The 20,932-nt window shown below is 36.0% G+C and overlaps 1 protein-coding gene across 1 annotated transcript; it reads left to right on the plus strand.

Annotated features, from left to right (window-relative positions):
- Window positions 1-14,698: 14,698 nt before the first annotated feature.
- LOC107875009 lies at window positions 14,699-15,968 on the plus strand. Its single transcript, XM_016721680.2, has 3 exons — window positions 14,699-15,208; window positions 15,382-15,445; window positions 15,539-15,968. Exons 1-3 carry the CDS (start codon window positions 14,885-14,887, stop codon window positions 15,706-15,708), a joined length of 558 nt encoding a protein of 185 aa, XP_016577166.1. The 5' UTR covers window positions 14,699-14,884; the 3' UTR covers window positions 15,709-15,968.
- Window positions 15,969-20,932: the final 4,964 nt, after the last annotated feature.

Here is a 20,932-nt window from a genome sequence, read left to right on the forward strand (position 1 = left end):
GACTACTATGGGGTCGATCCTATCTAGCAGATAAGCCCTGGGATTAGGCTTATCTAGCGGGTGATCCCAGAATTTACTAATACTCATACTTTTTTACTAAATGTAAGATCAGGCCTATCTAGCAGGTGATCTTTAAATTTATTGATAATGAAATTGATTTGCTAAATTTGAGATCAAGTCTATCTAATGGGTGATATCTAAATATATACACTAAACTGAGTTCTATTACTGAGACTGATTTCTAAAAAAAACTGTAGGAGCTAATCATCAAACCGACATGCCCCTTGTAGCTAATTTGGGGTCCAACCTATAACCCCAGTTGGAAGGGTGTCAGTACCATGCCACGAGTAAAAGCATTACTATGGTCAAGCCTATCTAGCATGTGACCCTAACAGAAAGTCAAGCCTAATCTAATGGGTGACCCCTGGGAGGTAACCAAACCTTAATATAACTGGTGACTCCTCATCCTCCGCTGGCTATGTAGTTCTAGAGTACAGGGGCTGCAACTAATAACTCTGCCTAATGGGGAAGCCGTCATCCCTGCCCTCGCTCGGTGCTGAGTCCTACTCCTAACTTAACAAATACTAAACTAATTCCTAGACTGCACTAGAATGGGCTAAATCTATTACTGATCATGTTACCTGTCTGATCTCACTGAGTTCACTGGGTTCCATCTACTAACGGAATACTAATGAGTTTACTGAACTTTCCTAAGTCATGAAGCTGACTGCATTCTACTGAATCCTGTAACTGACTGAGAATACTACTGATCGCAATATGATAGATAGTTCTTTAACTAACACTGTCTCTACACATATAGCTAAATTGTAGGGTATGAAATACCCCCAAGACTCGATAGCATAAAAGTAAAGCATAACAATTCTTGAACAACATGGCAATCGTCTGTCATTCAAAATACAATCAATAAAGCATCTCTTCAAGTATTTGAAATTCATAAACTTATAGATGTATAGGCATGTATACTAATGTCTCATAATTCATTCACCAAAGTCTTTCAACAAATACTTAGCATACATTAAATTGTACACAAATGGGGATTTTATATTAACTTGCTATAATGGTACTACTTCATTCACATAGGCATTTAATCAAACGTATAGGGAGCATGCTTTGGTTATACACCAAACAATACATCTAAATAACATCGCTACATCAATCAACATGTAATTTGAAGGTTTTATCATGAATATCTTGCAAATCATCACATACTAGGATTAAAGCTTTCAACTTGAAATCTAAAACATGAATTATAACCCAACAATACCATAGACATAAACTTCAATTCAATCATAATCATGGAAATCATAAATATACAATCTTTATAATTCAAAAAGGATTCTTGAGCTTCATGGGTGGAAGGAACCCATGAATCAATATCTAGCATAACGTAATGGTGATGAAATTGTTGAAAGATTGGACCTTTAAGCTTGATTGAAAGAATTCTTGTAGATGACTTTGAACTTAGAACTTAACTTCTTGATTCTTGCAAGATGACACTTGGATTTTTGTTCTTGAGAATGGAGGAGACATTTTGAGTTACTTACTGATTACTTTGGGTTAAGAGAGAGGAGTTTGTGAATTTAATACCTCACAAAAACTTTTTGAAGTGATTAGGGACGGTTTAGGGGTGTGAAATGACTTCAACACCCTTGATCTAGGTCAAAACGGAGTGTTTTTGGCACTTGGCAATGACTTAGGTGGCGCCCAGTCAATCACACAAGCCAATTTGGGCAACACATTGTCAATCACCTAAGTTTTGTTAGGTAGAACTGTAACGCCCCAAAATCCTATCTCAGAGCATCACACGTTGCTTAAGGCTACAAGTAGCCCCAAGATAACCCTTTGAGCCTGCTACATAGTATAAAGCTTAATTAAAGATAATGGGAGCAAAATAAGGAATCATGTCATATCATGTCTAACTTAAATCAGCATGAGTACTATAAAAGTAACAAAATACTACAAATATAAACATACTAACCATTTAGTCTGACAAAGCCTCTACTACTCAACAACCTAGAGAGCCATTGGGACAGATCCCCAATGGACTCGAACTGAACTGAAAGCAGTAGAACACCTACTAAAAATACTGAAGTGCCTGGAGATAGGTCCTCGAACCATGAGGACTCACCACAGTAGAGGTGTAGATAAAGGTACTTGGGATCACTGACGCTGCTGGGACTAATCACTTGAACCTACATTATGAGACAATGTAGTACACAGACATATATGTGGATCAGCACTTGGGAATGTACTGAGTATATGGAGGTGTATGCACCTAAATATCAATACATTAAATCTTTATGGAAAACATACATGGTTTGTAGATGACTCACACAGCTTGAATAAAAATCTCATAAATCATGAATAATAAAATATGTAGTATAATTCACGTGATCCATTACACTTTATTCTAAATCAGTATTCTTTCTTTGATCTCAAGCTTGTAAACTAGTTGAACTCTTAAAACAACAACTTTAAGAACATGCACTTTATTATTTTGAAAAACAAGGAACTTCTTTGAAACTCAAGGACTTAAAACCTTAATAACTTTAAGATTTGAGACTCTTGGAAACTTGGGAGTTTCTTTAAACCGACATAAACCATGTGAGCTACATGGAGTCCAACGTCTTGCCAATATTGGGGAAAGCTGTTCTATCCTTTCCATCGGAGTAGAACCTTTTACTTTTAGTGATCACTAGCTTAACCCACTTGGGGAAAATAAAATCATACGGTGGCTTATAGTTCTGGGGCATGAGACCTCGGAATCAAGCCCAACTCGGTGCTAAGTACTACTCCCATACTAGGCTCAGAACTTTTAGGAAAATCCACCTTATACAATTCAACATTATTAAATGGGAACCAATATGCTTCCCTTTAACTTAAATCACAAGATGTGGATTCCTTTCTTAACTTAGGATCAAAATCAACTCTTTTCTTTAAACTTTGGTAGACTATCTTTAACAAGCTTTGAAACTTCAATGATATGGAGATATCAATACCATTCTTGAAATACTATAGAATATATCAAAATTCATTCTTAGACCTTAAAACATGTATACATATTAAAGAAATATCAATTTAAAATAGAGGGTAAATCATGACTTCAACCTTAAGAGTATTCCAAACATCAATCATGGAAGGAATATGCAATTCTTAACATTAATTCTCAATTAAAATCAAAAATAGGTATAGTATCATATAATTCAAGACTTGAACAAATCCATCATCTCATATACTTGAAATAGCAATTTAGGCATAATTCATCTTGAAACATTAAAATCTTTTAAGAAAACCAAAACTTTGGGTACAAGAACGGAAGAAGTATTCTTGTTCAAACCCCACATACCTTGAATTAGGAGCTTTGGATGAAATCTAGCCCTTGGTTCTCTATTCCTACACTTGAATGGATATTCTTTATGCTCTTGGTTTGAAGAATCCAATTCTTGAATCAATTTGAAGAATTAATGATGAGCTTAGGAGATTCTTGGAATTACGTTTAGATGCTTAGTGTTTTTAATTGAGAGAATTCTTTGAGAAAAGTCATATATGATGCTTAGAATGACCTTGGATTAGGTGTTTGGATGATTTAAGGGGCTTGGAAAAAGTCCAAAGTTCCTTTTCAACTTCTATACGAAGCTGGAAAAATTGAACTAGAAAACCCAATTTTATGGGCCACCGCGACGCACCACTATCACGATGGCTCACTGGAATTTGACAAATGGGATTCTGGGGGTCACCGCGATGTGGTGCTATCGTGTTGTCCCGCTGGTTGGGACCTGGAACTTCAGCGTGATGCGCCGTTATTGCGGAGTTCCACTGGAAATGGACAATTGTCAAATAAACCCTCTCCGCGATGCTCCAAGCGCTAAAATGATGTTGTTTTACGAATAGGACTTAAATTATCCATAACTTCTTTCCCGGTTATCGGATTTGGGCGGATCTTATATCATTGGAAAGCTAAATGAATTTTTCACATGATATAAACTCAAAATTAGGAAAATTCTATAAGGTTTAAATGATACTCACTTAGGAAGTCATTCATTAACCTTCTCGAGGCAAAATTAAGCATAAGAAAAGTTTGGGGTATTACAATATCTCCCCCTTGGGAACATTCGTCATCGAATGTCTCTAGTTAAGCTAAGAATATAGGGAAATTTGAGGATACACAGCTAGAACAAATGGCTAAACTAAATCTATATCTTTCTAAACTCTTGAATACTTTGGAGAATGCATGAACTTATATTAAGAATAGCTATATAACTAAATCTTTGATTAGAAAAGGACTGAATTAAGAAGAAAAGGTACCCTTGGCTTGATCTGAACTTGTAGAGAGTAGGTGCGGGTACTTGGATCTTATATCTAACTCGACTTCCCAAGTAGCGCCCTCAACTGACTAGTTTCTCCACAACACTTTAACCTAGGGAACCTCTTTGTTCCTCAGTCTACGGATCTGGTGGTCTAGAATATCAACTGAAATCTCTTCAAACAAAAGGCTAGTCGGGATATCTGGGTTCTCAAAAGGATCCACAATGATAGAATTACCAACATGCTTCTTAAGCATGGAGACATGAAAGATAGGAGGCACAACTGATAACTCTGTGGGATACTCAAACTTATAGGCTACTCTCCCCACCCGACGTAGGATTCTATAAAGGCCAACATACCGGGGACTAAGCTTCCCCTTCTTGCCAAAAATTTTCAACCCTTTCATGGGCGAGATTTTGAGATACACCAAGCCATTAACTTCAAACTCAAGGTCTCTTTTTCTCATATCTGCATATGACTTCTGATGACTCTGGGCTGTCTTCAACCTTTCTCTAATCAACTTCACCTTCTCCATAGCCTCAAACACGGTATCAGGCCCAATCAAAGTAGCCTCACCCACTTCAAACCAACCTATGGGTAATCTATATCTTCTACCATACAAAGCCTCAAATGGCGCCATCTTGATGCTAGCATAGTAACTATTCTTATATGCAAACTCAATCAATGGTAAATGCTCATCCCAACTACCTTTGAAGCACATGCTCTCAACATATCCTCTAAAGTTTGGATGGTCCTCTCAGCCTGACCATCTGTATATGAATGAAAAGCGAAACTCAAATGAACTTGGGTACCAAGACCATTTTGGAATTCCCTCTAAAACTGAGAAGTAAACTGAGCACCCCTATTTGAAATAATAGACAAGGTAACTCCATAAAACTTGACCAAGTCCTAAATATACAATCTAGCATAATCTTCATCTATATAGGATGTATGCACGGGAAAGAAATATGCTGACTTAGTCAGCCTATCTACAACAACCGAAATAGAATCATCATGACGACGCGAAAGAGGTAAACCAGTCATGAAATCCATATTCACTTCTTCCCACATCAAAGTAGGTATACCAAATTTTTTCATCACCACCACCAGATCTCTGGTGCTCTACCTTGACCTATTGGCAAGTTGCAAACTTAGCTACGATCTCAGTTATATTCTTCTTCATACCACTCCACTAATAGATGTTCCACAAGTCACGGTACATCTTGGTAGCACTGGAATAAATAAAAAACCGCATGCCATGCGCATCACTCATAATACTCTGCCTCAGATCATCAACACAAGGAACACATAATCTACCCTACATTCTCAATACCCCATCTCCCCTATGGAAGAAAACCTCTACCTTTTGGTCCTTAACTGACTTCTTCAGTCTGACCAAACTAGCATCTAAGTTTTGTATCTCTTTCACTTCTGAAACTAAAGAGGATTTAGAACTACTCTGCACTAAAATACTCCCTTCAGTAGAATCAAGCAACCTAACACCAAATCTATCCAGACAATGCACATCACGAGCTAATTTTTTCTTACCCTTCTCTACTTAAGCCAAATTGCCCATAGATAACCTGCTAAGGGCATTTGCCACTATATCAGCCTTTCCAGGATGGTACAACACGCTCATATCAAAATCTTTTAGCAACTCTAACCATCTCATCTGGCGAAGATTCAAATCCCTATGAGAAAACACATACTACAAGCTTTTGTGGTCCATAAACAAATCAACATGAACACCATACAGATAATTTCTCTAGATTTTCAAAGCAAAAACCACAGCAGCTAATTCAAGATCATGGGTTGGGTAGTTCTTTTCATGTGGCTTCAACTGTCTAGAGGCATAGGCTATAACCTTACCTCTCTGCATCAGCACACAACCCAAACCAAATTTAGAGGCATCATAATACACAAAACCATCCATACCATCAGGCAAAGTCCACACAGGGGCTGAGGTGAGTTGAGTCTTCAACTCTTGAAAACTCTTCTCATAGGAATCTGACCAAAGGAACTTAACTTTTTTTTTGGGTCAACCGGGTCATGGGGGATACAATAGAAGAGAAACCTTCAACAAAATAGTGGTAGTAGCCAGCTAGACCCAAGAAACTCCTAATATCTGACAAGGAGATATGTCTGGGCCAATTTCTTACAGCTTTTGTCTTTTGGGGATTAACTCTAATGCCTTTGGCTAAAATGATATGACCGAGAAAGGCTACAGATCTTAGCCAAAATCAATACTTGCTGAATTTGGTGAATAACTGATGATCTCTAAGAGTTTGCAAAATAATTCTAAGATGATTTGCATGGTCATTCTTAGTACGGGAGTAAACAAGGATATCCTCTATGAACACTATGACAAACATATCAAGATACTTCTTGAACACTCAATTCATGAGGACCATGAAAGCCACTGGAGCATTGGCTAGCCCGAAAGACATGACTAAAAACTCAAAGTGACCATAACGGGTTCGAAAGGTTGTCTTTGGGATATCACACTCCCTTACTTTAATGATAGCTGGAGCTAAAGTCTATCTTCGAGAAATAACTCGCACCTTGCAACTGATCAAACAGATCGTCAATTATCAAAAGAGGATACTTATTCTTAATTGTGACCTTATTAAGTTGACGATAGTCAATGTACATACGCAAAGAACCATCTTTCTTTCTTACGAATAGAACAGGTGCGCCCCAAGGTAACACACTAGGCATTATAAAACCTTTGTCTAAAGATCTTTGAGTTGCTCTTTCAACTCCTTAAGATCTGTAGGTGTCATACGGTAGGGAAGAATAGAAATAGGCTGAGTATCGTGAAGAAGGTCAATCCTGAGTTTTATCTCTCTATCGGGAGGCACCCTTGGAAATCTTCCAGAAAAACATTAGGGAACTCATTAACAATGTTGGCTAACTAAATGGTTGGAGCCTCAGACCTAGTATCCTTAACTCAAACTAGATGATAAATGCAACCTTTGGATATTAGCTTTCTGGCTTTAAGATAGGATATAAAATAACTCTTAAACTCCCGAACCACTCAAAGACTGGCTCATCCGAAAACTAAAACTTAACCACATGGGTATGACAGTTTATAGACGCATAGCAGGAATAAAGCCAATCCATAGCTAGAATAATGTCAAAATCCACTATGTCCAACTCTATCAAATTAGCAAGTATGACTCTATGAAGAACAGTAACGGGACACTTTTTAAACACTTGTTTAGCAACAACTGACTGTCCCACTGCAGTAAAAACTGGGAAAGGCTCAGGAATATTTTTGGGACTCATTTCAAAACTCACAGCTACAAGTGGGGTCACATAAGAGAAACTTCACCCGAGGTCTAACAACACATAAACATCAAAGTAAAAGACGCAGAGCATACCAATAACAACGTCGGGAGAATCCTCCTACTCCTGATGGGATGGTAAGTCATAGAACCTGTTCTGGCATTGACCGCCAGCAGTACTGGAAGAAGCTCCCTGAGGAGGAGCTAAACGGGCTAAAGGAGCTGGGGCACTATTAGCCTGAGTCTGAGGTCGCATATCTTTGTTCCTCTGCTTGGCATGCAGACACTCTCTAAGTCTGTTGGCCAACTTGCCACAACCAAAACAACCCTTTTATTCGGCCAAACACTCACCGGTATGAGTCCTACCATGCTTGGGATAGGGAAGATAATTAGGCCTGTTACTTACACTATTTTGGGACTTGGACATAGAAGGTATGTTTCCTTGCTCCTACTTATTTCTGGGTGTGAGACCACTAGGTAATAAAGGTGTTAGCATGGACTAATAGCTTTGAAACTATCGATGGTTCCATCCATGGGACCTAGCCTGACCATACTCATGCTGCTTAAATCTAGCTCTCTTGTTTCCCCTTATTCTATCTCTTTCCCTTATCTTCTCTATCTCTATTTACTGAGCATAAATCATTATCCTAGCAAGATCCATGTCCCTGTTGAGCAGAGTAGTCCTACACTCTTTTAACACCAGTCTAGATACTCTAGTCACGAACTTACTCATACTAGCTAGGGTGTCAGAAATCAAATCAGGAGCATATTTGGCTAACTAGTTGAACTTCAAGCAGTACTCCTTAATAGTCATGGAGCCCTACTTTAAGTTTATGAATTCCTCAATCTTCGCTTTCCTCATCTCTAATGGAAATAACTTTCCCAAGAATACATCTTGGAACACCTGCCAAGTAATGAGAGCATCGTCTTCCACTATATTCTTCTTCCATGTAACAACCCAGTCAGAAGCAATGTCCTTCAACTTATAAGACGCCAGCTCAACAATTTCTTTCTCTGAGACATGCATCATTTGGGTGATCTTCTTTACTTCATCGAGAGACAACTGTGGATCCACACCTGCCTTCGACCCATAGATCTCTGAAGGGTTCATCCTCATGAAATCACGGATCCTAACAGCAACTAAATCGCCTCCTTGCTGAGCCAGAACGGCAGCCTAGTTATTCGCCTGAACATTTATGGTAACTGCTTGGACTGACGCCTGAAATGCCGCTCAAAACTCAGCATGAGACACAGTCTCATTCAAGGGATCAACAGGTTGGGGTTGCTCGTTATTGTTTCTGCAGGCATTCGCTCTTTGGGGAGGCATTTTCTAAAATAACAGAGCACAAATCAATAGCTGGAAGAGACAACTGTAGGCATGATAGAATATCAAAAAAAAAACTTTTTCCTAAAACATCTTGTAGCCTCTTACTGTGTGATATACTACACACCGATGATCAAGACTCTACTTAACGTAGCTTGTCAGACTCCCTAGGACTCCTTAAACCTTAGGCTCTAATACTATGTTTTTAACGCCCCGAAATCCTATCCTGGAGTGTCACAAGGTGCTTAAGGCTACAAGTATCCCCAAGCTAATCCTTTGACCCTACTACTTAGTATAAAGCTTACTTAAAGATAGTAGGAGAAAAATAAGGAATCATGTCATATCATGTCTAACTGAAATCCGAATGAGTACTGTAAAAGTAACAAAATACTACAAATCTAAATATACTGACCATCTAGTCTAACAAAGCCTCTACTACTCAACAACCTAGAGAGCCATTGGGATAGATCCCCAACTGACTCGAACTGAACTGAAAGCAGTAGAACAACTGCTAAAAATACTGAAGTGTCTGGAGATAGGTCCTCAAACCATGAGGATTCACCAGAGTAGAGGTGTAGATAAAGGTACTCGCGATCACTGACGCTGCTGGGACTGAGCACCTAACCGACATTATGAGACAATGTAGCACACAGACATATATGTGGATCATCACTTGGGGGATGTATACAACTAGATATAACTACATTAAATCTTTATGGAAAACATACATGGTTTGTAGATGACTCACACAGCTTGAATAAAAATCTGATCAATCATGAATAATGAAACTCATAGTATAATTCATGTGAGCCATTACACTTTATTCTAAATCTGTATTCTTTCCTTGATCTCAAGTTTGTAAACTAGTTGAACTCTTAAAACAACAACTTTAAGAACATGCACTTTAGTCTTTTGAAAAATAAGGAACTTCTTTGAAACTCAAGGACTTAAAACCTTAATAACTTTAAGATTTAAGACTCTAGGAAACTTGGGAGTTTCTTCTAACCGACATAAACCATATGAGCTACATGGAGTCCAACGTCTTGACCATGTTAGGGAGAGCTATACAATCCCTACCATCGGAGTAGAACCTTTTAATTTTAGTGATCACTAGCTTAACCCACTTGGGGTAAATCAAATCCTACGGTGGCTCGTAGTTCTGGGGCATGAGACCTCAGAATCAAGCCCAACTCGGTGTAAGTACTACTCCCATACTAGGCTCAGAACTTTTAGGAAAATCCTCCGTATACAATTCAACATTATGAAATGGGATCCAATATGCTTCCCTTTAACTTAAATCACAAGATGTGGATTCCTTTCTTAACTTATGATCAAAATCAACTCTTTTCTTTAAACTTTGGTAGACTATCTTTAACAAGCTTTGAAACTTCAATGATATGGAGATATCAATACCATTCTTGAAATACTATAGAATATATCAAAATTCATTCTTAGACCTTAAAACATGTAGGCATATTAAAGAAATCTCAATTCAAACTAAAGGGTAAATCATGACTTCAACCTTAAGAGTATTCCAAACATCAATCATGGAAGGAATATGCAATTCTTAACATTAATTCTCAATTCAAATCATAAAATAGGTGTAGTATCATATAATTTAAGACTTGACCAAATCCATAATCTCATATACTTGAAATATAGCAATTTAGGCATAATTCATCTTAAAACATTAAAATCTTTTAAGAAAAAAAAACTTTGGGCACAAGAACGAAAGAAGTGTTTTTGTTCAAACCCCACATACCTTGAATTAGGAGCTTTTGATGAATTCCAACCCTTTGGAGTCTATTCGTACACTTGAATGGATACTATTGATGCTCTTGATTTGAGGAATCCAATTCTTAAATCAGTTTAAAGAATTAATGGTGAACTTTGGAGATTCTTGGAATTGGGTTTGGATGCTTAGGGTTTTTAATTGAGAGAATTCTTTGAGAAAAGTCATATATGATGCTTGGAATGACCTTGGATTAGGTGTTTGGACAATTTAAGGGGCTTGAAAAAAGTCCAAAGTTCCCGTTTTAACTTCTATACGAAGTTGGAAAGAATTAAACTAGAAAACCCAATTTTATGGGCCATCACGACGTGCCACTATTGCGGTGGCTTACTAGAATTTGACAAACGGGATTCTAGGGGTCATCGCGATGCGGAGCTATCGCGTTGTCCCACTGGTTGGGACCTGGAACTTCAGTGCGATGCGCCGCTATCGTAGAGTTCCACTGGAAATTGACAATTGTCAAATGGACCCTCTCCGTGACTCACCAAGCACTATAATGACGCTGTTTTACAACTAGGATTTAAATTAGCCCTAACTTCTTGCCCGGTTATCGAATTTGGGTGGATCTTGTATCATTGAAAAACTAATTTTAAATTTTCCATATGATAAAAAGTCAAAATTAGGAAAATTCTATATGGTTTAAATGATACGCACTTAGGAAGTCATTCATTAACCTTCTCGAGGAAAAACTAAGCTTAAGAAAAGTTCAGGGTATTACAGGCGCCTAACCAATCGTATACCATTACTGCCTCTCACAAAAATAGGTATAAATTTTTGCTCGGGTATTGAATTAAGGAGAAATTAGTATCTTTAGAAAGCTAATTCGATTCTCTACAATTTGGTGGGTCTAAATCTGCCAAAATACCATATACACCCAAGTTATGCTCGTTCAAAAATGACCCTTGCAAAATTAAACACTAAAACTTGATAGATTCAAAAGCTCTTAGCTTGCATTACTTTAAGTGACTCTTATGAACATGTTTAACACATCATAAGATCTCTTCTCACTAGGATACTCATTGTAAGTCATGTACTCAAATATGAATTACAAGATTAGAAGTTTTACATGTAGGAACAATGGATTGATTTCTAGCTAAAAAAATATGGGGTGTTATAGTATTTTATCTGATACAACATATAATCGACCCGTTATAATAGATGAGTAAATTATTGGAAACTATAAAAGTAGATCACTATTCTATTGCATCACGCAATTTATCTGTTGCAACATATAACCAACTTATTGCAAGAATGAGTTATCGGTTGGAAATAGTAAAAATAGGTCACTAATTTGTTGCACCAGGTAGTTTATCTACTGCAACATATAATCAACCTATTGCAACGATGAGTAAACCGTTTAAAATCATAAAAATAGATCACTAATCTGTTGCACCAGGTATTTTATCTGTTGCAACATATAACCAACCTGTTGCAACAGATAAGTAATCCTTTGAAAATAGTAAAAATATATCACTAATATATTGCATCAGGTAGTTTATCTGTTGCAATATATAACCAACTTGTTGCAAGGATGAGTAAACAGTTAGAAATAATAAAAACAGATCACTAATCTGTTGCACCAGGTAATTTATCTGATGTAACATATAACCAATCGTTGCAACGGATAAGTAAACCATTAAAAACCATAAAACAGATCACTAATCTGTTGCACCAGATATGTTATCTAATGCAACATATAACCAACCATTGCAATGGATGAATAAACTATTGAAAACCATAAAACAGATCGCTAATCTGTTGCACCAGGTAGTTTATGTATTGCAACATATAACCAACCTGTTACAATGGATAAGTAATCTATTGGAAAGCATAAAAATATATTACTAATCTGTTGCACCAAGTATATTATATGTTGCAACATATAACTGACCTGTTGCAACGAATGAATAATTCGTTGGAAACAATTAAAATAGATCACTGATCTGTTGGAACATATCACTCATCTGTTGCAAAATGAGTTAGACGTTGGATCAATATTGTTTATATTTCTTCCAAATAGAAGATTCGTCTATCGCAACATATGAATGATCTATTAGATTGTTCATCTGTTGTATCAAGATTTTCATAGTTGTATCAGATTTTAATCTATTGCATCAGATGTTTTCATCTGTTGCATCAGATATCTTCATCTTTTGCATCATATGCTTCATCTGTTGCAACACCATTTTTATCAAGACAAACAACAAATCAACCCAGCAACATCAACATATCACACACACACAAACACTAAGAACATCAACTGTGATTAACAATCACCAACAAATCTGAATCAACAATACGACAACAAGAAGAAGAAGTGTCTGAAATTAGGATTTTATTCACTCCACATTTCAATAATAGAAAAGTAGTTGGCTCTAGTTCCTCTGTTTCTTCATAATTTTTTACCTGTGAAAAAAGAAATGGGATGACAAAGAACTCAAAGTTGTTGTCGCCGGAGAAGTCTTCACGTCGATTGATGGTTGAAAGTCGAAAGGGAACTCGCCCGACTATTTTTTGCCAGAGGTTGAAGTCGCCGGCAATTGAAGGGAGAATTTTGCAGAACTATTGGTTGGGAGAGAGTTGAGAGAAGCTGTCTCAAGAGAGAGAGGAGAGAGACTGGTTGATTTGGATTGAAGAGGGGTGTGGGTTGATTTGTATTTTTGAAAAGATTAGAAAGTTTTAAAAATATTAATAATGTCCATAATTTACATAATCAAGTTTCCTAATGATATTTGACCCTTTAAGTTGGTCAATGTCACCAATCCTTCATTCAAGACTTAAAAGACACTTTTCCTTCAATTTTCTCTAGTAACTTGACTTGATTGGTATATGGTGCTCATAAGGGAAGTAAGAGCAGCATAAGCCATGTCTCTGTTTCTCTCTTTCTCTCGTGTGTGAGTTACAGCAACAATAGGCAGAATTTCTCAATGTGACAGAGGACATGTTCTCATACGTTCGTAATCTCTCAATTTAAATATAGAAGAAACAAAGGTAACTTTCTATTATTCCTTAAAGATGGCCTTCATTTTTTTTATTTTTTATTTTTTATTTTTGCTCAAATGAACTGCAATTTACTTCAGTTCTTTAAGGGAAGTTGTTAAGAGTCTTGTATTATTAATGCGTATTTGTTTAGGATTTGTACGATTTCATTTGTTGGTTTGTGTATATCTTTGTATTATGGCCCGTTAAACAATTACAATATGAATTGCAAGTTGAATTAGAGATAGAGAAAATTTAGCTTCCACACAAGTCGTTCTCTATGCTTAACAAAAAAAAATTATGCGACTTGCACACCTTGGATATTTGCAAGGAACGAAAATTAGATTCCGTAGCAATTTGTATATACTAGACTAAGTTTTAGCGCCATTCTAACTGGGAAAATAGAACTTGAAATGATTTTTAGAGAACCATAAAGGATTTAAATTTGAAATGATGTTCAAACTATCCCTTCAGGCTTCAAGTCAACAATGAGTTTTAAATAATATTTTAATTAGAGGCATATTTCTTATTTGAGCATTAGTGAAATCCAACATATAATTCTTATTGATGTGCATATTCCATGTCACATATTATGGATGCGATTGAACCCCTAGCTAAAAATTTATAAGCTATTTCTGTCCCTGATTTCACCTTGGACTATTTCCTATTGGAAAGTTCATGTACAGATTGATGCTTTTTTTAATTGGGCAAGTTTAGATAATTTATAAGCTATATTTGTCCCTGATTTCACCTTGGACTATTTCCTATTGGAAAGTTCATGTACAGATTGATGCTTTTTTTAATTGGGCAAGTTTAGATCTGTTGACTGGCTCGTGATTCTGATAGGAAGAATGTTGGACAACTAATAAGAGACAAAATTCACATGATAGGTGATCGGTCAAAGATTCTTGCCACTTGTAAATGGCCCCAGCTGGTAAAAAAACAAATCTATAGATACAGCTATATTATTGGTGAAAGGTGCAAATTTAATCTTAATTTAAGTTGTCAACCACAAGCCACGTCATATGTTAAGAACCACCAGTTATTTGATTTCAGTGACTGCCCCAAAATTTTTATTCTAAAAATTAACTATGGCACAAACAAATTTCTTCCCATATAATAGAGCAATTTAAAGCTGCAGCTTGAGCTTAGCACTAGTAATTGGAAAGCAACTTAATGGGGCTCAGGGCTATTCCATTTTCAGCTTCTCAAAATGGCCTTATGCCTAATTACTATTTGGGTGGTTCAGAATATTTCGCCAAATGCTGTGTTCTTCCTAGCAGCAGAATGTCCTCATCAAAACTAGTAGTAGTTTCAGCAAAGGCAAAGAAAGAGCATACACAAGAAGAAGAAGAACCCAAGAATAAGAAGAAGCAATCTTTGTTTTCAAGTGTAACTGACGCTCTCGATTTTTCCCAGGTTAGATCCGCAAAGGACGCGGAGCTTCTTGATGAAGCTCGACAAAAAACACAATCTGGGGAGAGAATGTCCAAAGAACAGGTAACTTTTCATTAATCATTTGTATAGTTACACTATTAAGTCGCTTTAAAAAGATAATTACCTGTAATTGAATCAGTAACCCGTAAAAAAAAGCATGTTATCTTCTGCTGAGACATGTAATATACTATGTTGTCAGTCTCTCTTATGAGGACCACTTAATTACCTCTTTGTAGTATGGAGCTCTAAGACGGAAGATTGGTGGGACATACAAAGATTTCTTCAAGTCCTACGTTGAGGGTAATTATACTCCTAACTAATTATATTATGTAATTTGTGGCGTTAATCAGCAAGTAATTAACCACTCTTTTGTTTTTGGGGGAGCAACCACAGTGGATGGGCAATATGTGGAGGAGGGATGGATAGACAAGACGTGCAAGGTTTGCAAGAAAGATACGAGAGGAGAAGCGAGGCAAGTTGACAAATTGGGCCGATATGCGCACGTTGCTTGCCTAGAGAAATCCAACTCCGGAAATTTCTTCGCCAAGCTCTTCTCAAGATGAATTATATGATCATAAGGGTCAATTAGTACTATTTTTTTCGCACTCGTGGATACCTCTTAGATATGAACTCATAAAACTAGAAGAATAAAACAGTGCCACGTCCTTTTGTCCAAATTTCCAATATCATTACCTTTTTTTCTTTGGCCATTGTGTATTTCTTTCTTTCCTTTAAGATGAAATTAACTGAATCATGAATGTCCTCATCAATTGGTCTTAGCCTCTTGAATAGAGTTACTGAAGTACCCATGTTTTGATTTCAATTGTATGAGTTCTGAATTTTAAAATGACAACTCTAAGTAGTAATTGAATTCTAAATTTAATGTTCGTACATATTTAATGAACTCTTAACATAAATACTTTATTTAAGCAAAAGTTATTGAGTTCGGTAGGACTCACATCCGAGTACTAGCTCCATACCTTCTCATATTAATGAGTTTGCACACAAACTGATCTGATAGCACCTTTAAAAAGAATCAATCTACTGTCGGTCTTTCTCCTTGCTGATTATAAGGATAGACAGAGACCAGACTAAATTATCATTCCCCTACCCCAATAGAAATGCATATGCCCCGTGCCTTGACTTTTGTAGGAAATGATAAACAAGAAACCAACTTAAATGGGGTGAATTGGGTTGACAAAACAATAGTTATCTATGTATTTAAATTGTCTGCTGAAAATAGAAGAACCATTAGATTAATTATGATTTGAGCCCAATAAAATTGTTTGTTTTCTGAAGGAATCTAATCTCTTTATAATTGCCTTACGCTTCGGATTAATTTCTTCGGGAACAGAAGAAAAAACACCATTCTAGAACATTGATAATAAAAATTACAGAACTTCAGCGAACTCAAATTACAATAACACCTACTTTTGCTTTTTAAAAAGATGCACAGAAGAGAGGAAGAAGAAGATGAATTTTCGATTTCTCAATGGCAAAACTTTTACATTGGTAGTAAATTCGGAGCAAAACATAAATCAGTGTGTACCTTAATTTCGCAGTGAAAATTGATTTTGCTTCCGAAAGGATCTGCCCCAAATCTACTTCGTTTCTCTTGGAAACGAAATTGTTTATTCACAAAACTAAATGCCTTCTATGTTGTTTTTGTTCTGATTTTTTCATTTCTGGATACTTAAGAATTTGTGCTTTTTTCATCTGTCTCATGCTTTGAAGAAGAAGAAGTAGTATTTATGTATTGGAGTAGTGGGCGGGTAACTGTTCCCCCTATTTTTCAAAAAAGTGGTTGCTCCATTCTTATCTTCCTTTTAACAGATAATTAAAAAACAAAATTGGGTCGGTCCACATGGACGACCCATGACCCGTAATCTTACATCTCCCACTTTGCACATGGTGGATAAAACCCGCACTAGTACGACATCAACAAATCACCAATTCATATGGCAAATAGTTTGTGCGACCTATGAGCATCACGAGCTTTACCTATAAGGTTTTACAAGCTACATATAGGAATCCAATCACATGTGGAAAGAATTCTTTACTAATATGAGGATACTTATACTCACAATACCCCAGACATCATTCACTACTCCAGTAGTTACTTATCCGATCCCTCATCCTCTTAAAGAGGTGAACTCAAGTTCATGGTTAACTTTATCTACAAAATTACACTTGACTCTTATATGGTTAGTGTAATAGCCGGCTTGTGTAAATAAGTTAAAATATTTATTTTAATCATCTTCCCTTTCAACTCGAATCTATCTTCTCCAATCAACTGCTTTCTTAGACATGAACCGCATTGCCGAATCTCTCATGGCACTTCTAAATGTCTAACTTGAGTTTCTTTTTTTAATAATCCTCAAATCCATATTCTTAGAGAAACTCACATCTGGCTTTACAAAACAAGTCATTATGGTGGAACTTTTCTCTCTATGTTCCTTGACGTAAGAGGCGATTTCTCGTATGAGAGAGCCAATCTCGCGACTTGTTTGACACACTTTAACAATAAAACACATTTTTCGCATGTATATGAGATTGAACATAAATTCAAGATTCTTATATTGGTAATAATTACAATCAAGTCATCTACAGTACATAAACACAATCATATCCTACATAATCCTAGAGCTATAACATGTTTCTCAAACAAGTCTCTAGATATCGCCTAAGTAAAGGGATCAGCTATCATTTCTCGTGTAGGAATGTATTGCAAATTTATTTCTCTACATGCTACTATGTCTCTTCTAAAGTTATACTTAATATCAATGTGCTTGGTTTTGCTGTGATATTTAAGATCCTTTGTATAGGTGATAGCTTCTTGACTGTCACAATATTAAATCCTGGGACCCTTAGAATTCTTTGGAATGTTCAAATGCTCAAAGAATCTCTTCAACCAAACAGCTGCTTGTACTGCAGATGCACAAACTACAAATTCTGATACCGTAGTTGATAGGGTTGTGCAAGTTTGTTTCTTACTTTTCCATGAAATTGCACCACTATTTAACAAGAAGGTATAACCGGAAGTTGATTTTCTATCATACCGGTCACCATCCCAATCTGCATCTGTATAACCTCTTATGGATAAATCAGATCCACTATAGCATAGTGAATAGTTTGTAGTTCCCTTCAGGTATCAAAAAAATTCTCTTTACTGCTTTCCAATGATCTCTTCTAGGATTAGATTGATACCTGCTAACCAGACCTACGACATAACAAAAGTTTGGACGAGTACACATCATAGCGTACATCAAACTCCCAACTACACTGGAATATGGTACTCGAGACATATCTTCTTTATCTTTTTTAGTCGTTGGACACATTTCAAGGCATAAAGTTTCACCTCTTGCTATAGGAGTATTCATGGATTTACAACTATTCATTCAAAAACGTTCCAAAATTTTCATTATGTATGTTTCTTAAGATAGACTCAAAATTTTATTGGAAAGGTCTCTTTGCATTTTAACACCCAATATATAGTCTGCATCATACATGTCTTTTATATCAAAAGAATTTGAAAGTCATGACTTAATAGTTTTTACATACTCCGAATTATTTTCAGCTAGTAAAATATCATCCACGTAAAGCGAAAGAATCACAAACTTTTCATTATACTTTTTCACATAGATGCAATGGTCTTCATCGATCATGGTGAAATCAAATGAAATTACTTCCTTATGAAATCTCAGGTACCACTGCCTTGAAGACTGCTTAAATCCAAAATTTTTCTCATAATCTATTCCAGCTTCTTGAGTATAATCTTTTGCCACTAATCGTCTTTGTGCCTTTCTATTGACCCATTTGATTTGCATTTAACTTTAAGAATCCATTTGTTTCCAATAGCTTTATGCCCAAAAGAAAAGTCAACTAGATCCCAGAATTTATTGGTTTTCATGGACCTGAGTTCTTCTTTCATCGCTTTTATCCATTCATCTTTTTCAGGACATGATAAAGCCTCAGTCATAGAATTAGGTTCATCCAATTCTGTGGGAGATACCAAGAAAACATAATCCTTAATCTCATAAGATCGTTTAGGTATACCTTTTTTGGTACTCTTACGTAATTAAAGTTTAGATTCCTCAATAGAATTTCATTATTCATGAATCCCACTTGGACCAAAAATCATTTCTTGATTAATTGAATTATCAAGCATGTCCTGCGACATTATTTGATCATCTAAATTCAACACTTTGTAAAGAGGCTCATTTTTCTTTATTTCATTCCTTTTTGTAAAATCATTTTTCAGGAATGTGACATCTCGTGATTCAATTTTAGTTGTACTTCTATCTTCCAATTCACCAATGAACACATATTCCTTGGAGTGTTTTGAGTATCTTATAAAGATACATTTCTTTTATTTTGGACATAGTTTTCCAAACTCACCAAAATGATCTTTAATATATGCAGCACAACTCCAAGGTCGTAGATCATTAAACTTATGTTTATTACCAGTACATAGTTCATAAGGAGAAGAAGATACTGATTTAGAAGGCACTTTATTAAATATGTAGGTCGCAGTTAATAACTCATATCCCCAGAAAGAGATTCATAAATTTGCCTACGCCATCATAGACCTTGTCATATCCAACAATATTCTATTCCTTCTATCGACTACACCATTTAGTTGAGGTGTATAAGGAGTTGTCAATTGTCTGATAATGTTTTTTTCAATACATAATTTTTCAAACTATTTTGACAGATATTCACGTCCTCTATTGGTTTTTAATACCTTTATACTTTTGTCTAATTGATTTTCAACTTCATTCATCTATCTTTTGAAGCATTCAAGTACTTTTGATTTATGAGATATCAAATAGACATAACCAAAGCACGTGAAATTATTAATGAATATAATGAAATATGAAGCACCAGTTGTAATGACCTGAAATTTCATCTCGAGACGTGACACAGTGCTTAAGGCTACAAGTAGCCCCAAGCTAACCTTTTGAGCCTGCTACTAAGTTTAGAACTTACTCTAATGACAAACAGAGCAAAACAAAGGTACTGTCATATCATATTTCAACTAAAATAACAAAGGAATACTGTCTGAATAGCATAATACTGAAAGGTCTAAAACACCACTGATTATCTAATCTGACAAAGCCTCTACTACTCAGACTAGAGATCCATTGGAAAAGACCCCAACTAACTCGAACTGATCTGAAAATAATACTCAAAACACTATGAAAGTAGAAAAATGTGTAGATATAGGTCCTCGAACTATGAGGACTCACCAAGGATAAAGATGTAAATGAGATGCTAGGAGATCACTGTTGCTGCTGAGATTGAGCACCTGAACCTACATTATGAGACAATATAGCACACAGACGTATATGTGGATCAATACTTTAAGGATGTATTGAGTATATGGTGGTGTATGCAATAATTAAAGACAGCAATACCATCAATCTTTTATAGAAATCATGCATGCTGATATAACTGACTCACATAGATTGAATAAATCAAAAATGTAAATCTCATTAAATTATGAATAATGGAACGTATTGTATAAATCTCATGAGTCAATACACTTAGTTCTAAAAATATGTATTTCTAGTCTCTTCTCAAAACATATAGACTAAGTAGTGCAGTGCTCACCTCTGTATCTGAAAGCTAAAACTGTAACTTGGAAACTGAAATCTCAAGTAAAACAATATTTGAATAATCTTGTGAGCCATTACACTCATTATCTAAAAATCTTTACTGACTAGGATATTTTTCTAAACTTTAGGCAAAATACTCAAAAGCTATTTAATTACTTTTACTAGCAGG

This window comes from Capsicum annuum, chromosome 6, assembly GCF_002878395.1.
Source record: "Capsicum annuum cultivar UCD-10X-F1 chromosome 6, UCD10Xv1.1, whole genome shotgun sequence".
Lineage (NCBI taxonomy): Eukaryota > Viridiplantae > Streptophyta > Magnoliopsida > Solanales > Solanaceae > Capsicum > Capsicum annuum.

What these genes read in the sequence shown, in the direction of transcription:
- LOC107875009 (XM_016721680.2), top strand. Translation starts at nt 14,885, where the DNA reads ATGGGGCTCAGGGCTATTCCATTTTCAGCTTCTCAAAATGGCCTTATG. An exon ending in AGAGAATGTCCAAAGAACAG is followed by an intron (nt 15,209 to 15,381) that starts GTAACTTTTCAT and finishes ACCTCTTTGTAG; the next exon opens with TATGGAGCTCTAAGACGGAA. An exon ending in CTTCAAGTCCTACGTTGAGG is followed by an intron (nt 15,446 to 15,538) that starts GTAATTATACTC and finishes GAGCAACCACAG; the next exon opens with TGGATGGGCAATATGTGGAG.